This window comes from Pelobates fuscus, chromosome 4, assembly GCF_036172605.1.
Source record: "Pelobates fuscus isolate aPelFus1 chromosome 4, aPelFus1.pri, whole genome shotgun sequence".
NCBI classification, from domain to species: domain Eukaryota; kingdom Metazoa; phylum Chordata; class Amphibia; order Anura; family Pelobatidae; genus Pelobates; species Pelobates fuscus.
The window spans coordinates 246578275-246586888 of NC_086320.1; the positions used below are offsets into that span (position 1 = coordinate 246578275).

The 8614-nt window shown below is 41.4% G+C and overlaps 1 protein-coding gene across 1 annotated transcript in view; it reads left to right on the plus strand.

Annotated features, from left to right (window-relative positions):
* ADCY1 (adenylate cyclase 1) overlaps positions 1–3276 on the plus strand; it is a 1733599-nt gene extending 1730323 nt beyond the window's left edge. Inside the window, exon 20 of the mRNA XM_063452027.1 lies at positions 2749–3276. Coding sequence (XP_063308097.1) covers positions 2749–3075 — 327 coding nt within the window. The 3' untranslated portion in view covers positions 3076–3276. The remainder of the gene's footprint in view (positions 1–2748) is intronic.
* The last annotated feature ends 5338 nt before the right edge of the window (positions 3277–8614 follow it).

The window sequence follows — 8614 nt, forward strand, 5'->3', positions numbered from 1 at the left end:
TGATATAGCAGGGGATGAGCCTGCTTGCACTGTTACTCTTAATGATATAGCAGGGGATGAGCTTGCTTGCACTGTGACTCTTAATGATATAGCAGGGGATGAGCCTGCTTGTACTGTGACTCTTAATTGTATAGCAGGGGATGAGCCTGCTTGCACTGTGACTCTTAATGATATAGCAGGGGATGAGCCTGCTTGCACTGTGACTCTTAATGATATAGCAGGGGATGAGCCTGCTTGCACTGTTACTCTTAATGATATAGCAGGGGATGAGCCTGCTTGCACTGTGACTCTTAATGATATAGCAGGGGATGAGCCTGTTTGTACTGTGACTCTTAATTGTATAGCAGGGGATGGGCCTGCTTGTACTGTGACTCTTAATTGTATAGCAGGGGATGAGCCTGCTTGCACTGTGACACTTGAGCCTGTGGGGGTCGCCCCCTATAAAGGGGTCACCCCAATAATAAAGTGCACAGTAACCAATTGGTGAATGCACATCTTTGAGTGTAGGGGGCACCCCAGTAGTAAGGGGGGTCGCCCCAATAATAAAGTGCACAGAAAATAACGTTTGGATAGTTTTATTCTAGGGACTTCTCTAAGGAAGTCAGTGTCTTCCGTTTCAGTGGCCGTTGCGGTGTCGGTGTCGGTTTTCGGGATCTGCACCAGTGGCAATAGCCTTCTCCACTAAGGCAGCCACCGCCAAATTTATCATTGACTGGAAGTCAGATGGTGGTGATAGTGGTGAGTCACTCAACATGATGTAGTGGAGTATTCCTCTCTGTGAAAGACAGGAGAATGTCAGGTACTGAAGTACGTGAGTAGTAGTACAGTCAGCTTCCACTAATGACTGGGGGTCACCCAGTGTTATCTGACCCGAGACCCTCAGGTCGCAAGGGGTCGGTTGGCCTGAGGAGGGGGTCACCCTCTGTGTGACCGGGATGAGCGGTCGTATAAGTGGGCCGCACCCTTCAAGGGTGGAGGGCCTGTTTGGTTTGGGGTTCACTCAACAATATATGAATTGTGGAGCCTGTACATTTGCAATTTCCTCACTCCTTGGTAAGGAGGTGCGTGGATCACCCCAGTCGTAGTGTGGGTGTCCGATATTCACTGCATAGAGTCATATTGTTAGTGTATGGCAGGATGTTGAACCTGCGTGCACTGTGTCTCTTTGAGCCTGTGGGGGGTCACCCCATCTGAAAGGGGGGTCACCCTTGAATAAATCCTGCACCGAGTGCTGTATGGCTCCGCTTGCGGGTCACCCAGCGGAGGGGGTCACTCCTGTTATGGTATTGGCAGGAGCGTGAGTGGGGTTCACCCCCAACTGAGAGGGGTCACCTCTGTATAGACACTCTGCAGCAGTGTAATGGTTAATGTACAGTGCAGTTTGTTATCAGCAATGTTTCACAGTAAATTATTGTTTAATGGAAATACTTAACTATACATATCTTAACAACGTGTGATACTTAACAACGTGTGAGTCATAACCGCTAGGGGCGCAAATTGCAGTCGTGGGTCTCGCAGGTGCGAGATCTAAGCCGCCGTTCGTGCCAAAACGACAGCGCGGTTAGCAGTTGTGGCCCGCCAGCGTGGATACGAAAAATACACAGAAATTAATAGATCACAAGATATAAAATCGTGAACACATTCTCTGGTTACCGAAATAGGTGATTCCTGTTTTATCTACTTCAGTGGGGATAGAACCTGTGAACCATAAGATATGGACAGTGTACTGCTAATGTATTAGCCCATTGAGCTAACCTAATGCATGAAATACATTGTGAAACATCTATATATACATATATAAACACATACATATATACATACATACATACATATATATATATATATATACACACACACATATATACACATGGTGCTATGTATATCACAGCTCCTGACAGGCATTGAAAATCCCTGTAGGAGAAATGAGAGCATTCCAGACCGTGTGAATCACGGTCTGGGAAGGTGGCTGGCCGCCCTGGATCTCGCGGTCTGCGATACCCAAAATGGCCGCCGTTCGCGTGCAAATCTTAATGCCGGTAATGTGGATTCCCACACTCCCGCTGACCCTAACCAATGCCCCAGTCCCTGGTTTGATAAGCAGGATCGTGGTAACTTGCCACGATCGCGAAATGAATGACAGGGAGAAGGGAGAGGGAAGCAAAGGTAGTACAGGTGGGGATATAGGGGAGGAAGGGAAAAATTTAAGAAAATAAATAGTGATAATCAAATATAGAGACAATCCATCAAACCCAGTGTGAATGTAAAACCATAGTAAGAATGGGCAGAGAATACAAGATTCTGACAGAGTAAATGTAAATGCCATAGTAAGAATGAGCAGAGAAAGGAAGCTCTGACAGTGTAAATGTAGATTCCATAGTAAGAATGAGCAGAGAAAGGAAGCTCTGACAGTGTAAATGTAAATTCAATAGCAGAGAATAAAATACTCTGACCTGTCTGACTGGAGCAGCAAAGAAAGAGGCAATGATGCAAGAGGAAGGGCCTTTTATACCCTATATGGCAATGTTTTGTTTTTTCACTAAACGTTATTGTTAAACCTGTGCTGCTGGAGTTTTAGTAAAGAAAGATTATGCAAAATATGAAGCCTCCTGTACTGTTATAAAATTGTATAAATATATCCTCAAAACATAATTTAATAACTGTAATTCTTTCCCATATTTAGCAACCAGTTATGTTTACTCCATGTTGAAATAAAATATACATTTATTACATTCATTTTTTGGTCTTTAGGTAACTGAAGATGTCCAACGAATACTAAAGAAGTGCAATTATGAATTTGTTTGCCGTGGCACCGTCAGTGTTAAAGGAAAAGGAGAAATGTTAACCTATTTTCTTGAAGGAAAGGTTAATGGAATGAATTTGCAAACCAGATCGTTAAATTTAGAACGCAAAATGTACCCATATGGAAAAGCAAATATTCAAGCACAGTTAGGTATTAGTTGTCCATCAGTAGCCAATTTTACAGCAAATGCTGTAGATCCAATGCCAGATGCAACATCCCATGCAAACCAGGGTTTGAAATATCTTCCTTCTATATCTCCAGTTGTAGAGATCTAAAACAAAGAATAACAGTCCTGTTTCTAATTGTTTTGATTGCGTAAAAGGATTTAGGATATTAAGAGATGCGGTATAATAGATATATAATTCTCCAACCAAAGAAAAAAATAACATGAAACCAAGGGCTAACAATTATAAGTAATTCACATAGCATTAAAAGTGACTGATAAATTAACATCTTTGTTTAAGCAAAGTTGAACACAAGCCAACTCAATTCAAATAATATTCATTAGTTTTCCAAAAAAGATTAGTAAAATGAATTGGACTGTTGTTCACTAAACCAAGAAATTGCAAATTATAGGCGAAACATATCATATATATATATATATATATATATATATATATATATATATATATTATATATATATATATAAACTTCAGCTCTTTTGACCTAAATGTTTATATATAAAGCTCAGCTCGTTTGACCTAAAAGTTGAACTATATTATTTCAATACAGTTACCTGTTCACTGAATAAAGCCTCTTACTACTCAGTTCCACTGGGATTTAAAAATGCGTTTGTTTCTGTTGTTATCTCCTGGTGTTATTCTTCAAATCAAACAATATTATTTGCACTTTTAGTAAATGCAGGGATTTAGTCATTAAACACCAAATTCCAGTGCATTTGAAAAATAATTCCAAAATCTAGGCTAAAATTGCTGATTTAAAAATTATTTTCCCTCAGTTGTCAACATAGTTTGGGTATCTTAGTTTATTTTTTGAAGTTCAGCTTTTAATTTACCATTCAGTGTTTAGTGAATAAACATTGGCAATTGTATTACAAAGTTAAGTCAATGAATTTTCTGAAAGTGATTTTGCATTCAAATAATTTTCTGAATTATACACCAAAATGTAACATTTACCATAGAATAACAAAGCAAGGAACATACTGGACTCAACAAAGTGACAGTTATATAATACTATGATAATGTATTATACAACTAGGCAACATCATGCACTCAAGGTGCTGTAGTGGGCATTATGTCGGAAGTTACCTAACATTATCCAACAGCCAAAAGTCAAAGCAGTCACCTCTAATATGGCCACCAATTCTGAAGCAGAGTTTCCCGTCCACAAACGATATATCAGTTGTGTCCATATTTGGAGGAAATTCACCAAGGTCTTGATGCTCCTAGCCAATGATATCCAAATCCTATCCAAACATGGACAGAATTGACATTACAAAACTAAAAGTAATACATTTGTTTTGGCAACTTGCTGTTAACTACCAGTGGACTTTTTACACCATAGTAACTGTCACTTTATTTAGCTTGTTAGTGTTGTAAATAAATACTAATACCTACACATACTTCTAAATGTCTACCTTCACACTCCCTTTATGATATTTTTACCATATTTTTGCACGCAAAAAAAAAAAAAAAAAAAAACCAGCATTCTCCTCCAATCATCTCAGATAATTGTCTTCATGAAAGGTATAGACTTACTGGGGTTTCCAAAAAGAAATGCAACGTATGCAATATTTCATGTAATGTATTTTTTTTATGTAAATGCAACTTATTATTTTTTTATTTATTTCATCTAAAGCCCAATATTAGCATTAGAGTAGAGTAGGGGTTAAAGCCAATTGTAAAGTTATGGTACTGTATAAGATACAAATAAAAAGTCGTGAAGCACCAAAATATGAATAAAGTGTGTTATGCAGTGATATTACTATACGTCTGACTAAAAAGTACAACATTAATAGTGGAACCATTTAGTGCAGCAATCATATATGACTTACTTCAAGTCATAGGCGTGCGCAGCCTATTGCATTAGGGTGTGCACCCTAAAGCACAAACACACGCCGTATATATATATATATATATATATATATATATATATATATATATATATATATATATATATATATATATATATATATATACACACACACACACATATATACATACACTGCTGTGTGTGTGTGTGTGCTGTTAGTGTGCTGTGTGAGGGTGGTGTGTGTAAGGGTGCTGCTGTGTGTGTGTATGTGTGAGGGTGCTGGTAGTGTGTGAGGGTGTTTGTGTGTGTGTGTTAGGGTCCTGTTAGTGTGCTGTGTGTGTGAGGGTGCTGTTTGTGTGATGTGTGTGTGATGGTGCTGTTTGTGTGATGTGTGTGGGTGTCATGTATTTCTGAGGGTGCTGTTTGTGTGTGTGTGTTTGCGAGGGTGTTGTTAGTGTGCTGTGTGTGAGGGTGTTGTGTGTTTGTAAAGGTGCTGTGTGTGTTTGTGAGGGTGCGGTTAGTGTACTGTGTGTGTGAGGGTGCTGTATGTGTACTGTATGTGTGTGGGTGCTGTTTGTGTGCTGTGTGTGTGAGGGTGATGTGTGTGTGTGCTGATTGTGTGAGAGTGCTGTATGTCTGTAGGTGCTTTTTGTGTGTGGGTGCTGTATGTGTGTGTGTGTGCTGTATGTTTGGACAGATTGTGGAGGTGGGGGCAGATTAGTAAATATCCCCCCTCCCTTCTTGCCTTATGTAGGGAGGGGGGATCCTTGCTGCCATGTGCCATCCCTGGTGGTCCAGTGGAGAGTAAACTCTAGCCTGCGGGGCTAGAGTTAACTCTCGTGAGATCTGAGCGTTGCCGCGGCAACGCTCAGATCTCGCCAGAGGAACCTGGCGGAGCTGCTGTCTAGAGCTCCCCGGGTCCTCTCCTGCCTCCCTTCATGCTGCTGTGGGCCGGTGAGGTAGATCTTTGAGGTAGATCGGTGAGGTAGATCTCCCCGCCGGCCCATGGAGGCTTAGAGCAGAGCCGACACTCAGCGCTGGTTCTGCGTGAGCCGACAGGGGAGAATAAAGTCCTGGGGAATAAAGTGTGGGAACCAAGATTCCCACCCCCCCAAAAACATAATATACACTCCAGTGTGTGTATGTATATGTGTGTATATATATATATATATATACACACACACACACACACACACACTGACACGCATACTCAAACACACACACACTCATACATTCATAGACACACACATTCACACAGACACACTCATACATTCACAGACACACATATTCACATACACTGACACTCATACACATATATTCACATACACACACACATTCACACACACACACACACAGTCAAAGACACACACACACAAACACAGTCACAGACACACACACAAATTATTATTTTTTTAATAAAAAAATGTCCACCCAGCCTCCCTACCTGGAGTGCTGGCGTGGACTTGTCCCTGGGGTCCAGTGGGTCGGGCGGCTCTCTCAATATCAGCCGCGGCGAGGGAGCTGTGAGCTCTCTGCTCCCTCTCGCCGCGGCTGATATTGAGAGAGCCGCCCGACCGGGGGGGGCGTCCATAACCTCTTGCCCCCCCCTCCCATCCATGACAGGGGGGACATGGGGGGAGCTGAGTGCCTGCAGGAACGGCGTTCCTGCACAAAAAAAGTGCAGGAACTCTGTTCCTGCAGGACTCAATCCATAGGCGTGCCGCGGGGATTAGGGTGTGCCCAGGCACACCCGGCACACCCCGTGCGCACGCCTATGCTTCAAGTGCTAACTCATATAATACATAGCCAAGTAATACTGGAACTCAGAGCTGGGGATGTTTAGTGAGAGTCTGGCTTTTAAGTGTTTTAAGGGTTAATGTTTAGTGATAGTGCAGGGTGGGCAAGGATTAAGTGGGAGGACATACATTTTACAGTCTTAACATATATTTATAAAAACATTGAATGAAGAAGTTTTATTTATTTTTAATGTTATATGGTGAATATTTTGCTTTGAACTATTCCTTACCCAAGTTCATTATGACATAACCATACAATTGGTTTAAAACCAACTTCCTTTCTAGTAATTAAAGAATACACCTTAACATACTGTCCAGTGTAAAAATGTCTCCCAGCCTGAACTAGTGGTTGTAGTGAAGCTCCAGTCCTGACAAGGACTTTACCTTCTCTGGATCCGTGAAGACAGGAACTCTGGAACAAGGTGATGTGAAGTGAATAGCTCTATCCCTCCCCAGTAACTGTACAATTTATTCATTCAGCCTTTTAAGCACAGCATGGGGTCTCCATTCAAAACAACAGAAACCTCTCCCAGGCATCGGGTCAAAATGCAGTAACTCAATTATCTCTCAGTTACTGGAAAATATATGAAAAATACATAAAACACCCCAAAAACATAGTCATACTTCACAGAAAACCCACAAGTCTTGTATTACTGAATAGCCCGGATCTGAGTGCCCAAGTTGTTCAAATAGCACATAGATCTATATGGTAGAACGGAATCGCCATTCGGGTAAAGTTCTGACCGGCCGGCCACAAGGTGATTTCCCCAAATAGTTCCAGAGAAAGAGGGCAACGGTCGTGTAACAGACCCTCCATCAATCAATGCTCCTAGTGCTTACCGAGGGCTCCCAGCACTTCTCCAGACACCATAATTACTGCAGACCCCATGAACTGCCGCTGCTTAGTTGGGGTCTCGACGTTTCCTACCCACCCTGGACCTACAACAAGGCTCCAGGTTCCAGTGGGTGAACCTCTCTTCATCCAGAGAGCGAAGCAGGAACAGCTCTTACAAGAGCTAGTGATTATTCAAGGGAGTATGAAGAGCATAGCAATCCCTTGAAGCAGTTTCCCCCAATAAGAGACAAGACTCTAGATTGAGGGTAAATCAGGAACAGAAAGTTTAATGGCACACACTGGTCTTTTATACAAGTTTTAATACCCAGGTGGACCTAGTTGGGCACCGAATACAAAATATACAAGCCAATAAAAACAGAGGTTTACATTCAGACACTCCCATACAGTGTACGCAATCCCTCCCCTTTGCCTGTGATGCAATTAACGAAGACAATTGACTAATTCAATTAACTCTAAGCAGAAAAAACAAATTTTTACAAACCCCAAAAAGTACCCCAAAATAAAACATACTATTATTATTATTATTATTATATTTATAGAGCACCGTCAAATTCCGCAGCGCTTTACAATGCGATATACAACATATATCCTATATAGTGGAAAATTTATTCATACTTACCGTAATTTTCTTTTCCTGGCTATTATTCATGGCAGCATATACACATGGGTTAGCTCCTCCCCTACAGCCGATAGGACAGGAAAACCACCAAGGTTTTAAAAGGAGGCTCCATCCCTAAGGTCCTCAGTCAGTTTACAAGCTCTACAGTACATAAATAGAGACATTAATGGGTGGGAAGTATATGCTGCCATGAATAATAGCCAGGAAAAGAAAATTACGGTAAGTATGAATAAATTTTCCACTTTCCTGGCTAATCATGGCAGCATATACACATGGGGAATACCCAAGCTTACAAAGGGAGGGACAGAATAGCCAATCAAATAATCTGAATAATTCAACATAGATAGAAGAATGAACTAAGTTAAGTACTTGAGTACAAATTGTGCATCATAGACTGTTTTAACGAACAGTATGAAATGCCAGACAAACGTGTCTAAAGAGGTTCAAATGCTAGCCAACAAAAAGTGTCAGCAGAAACCATTGCCATGGCAACCCATGATGCTGCAACAGCATGAGAGGAGAGTGCCCCGATACCCTCCAGCACAGGTAGA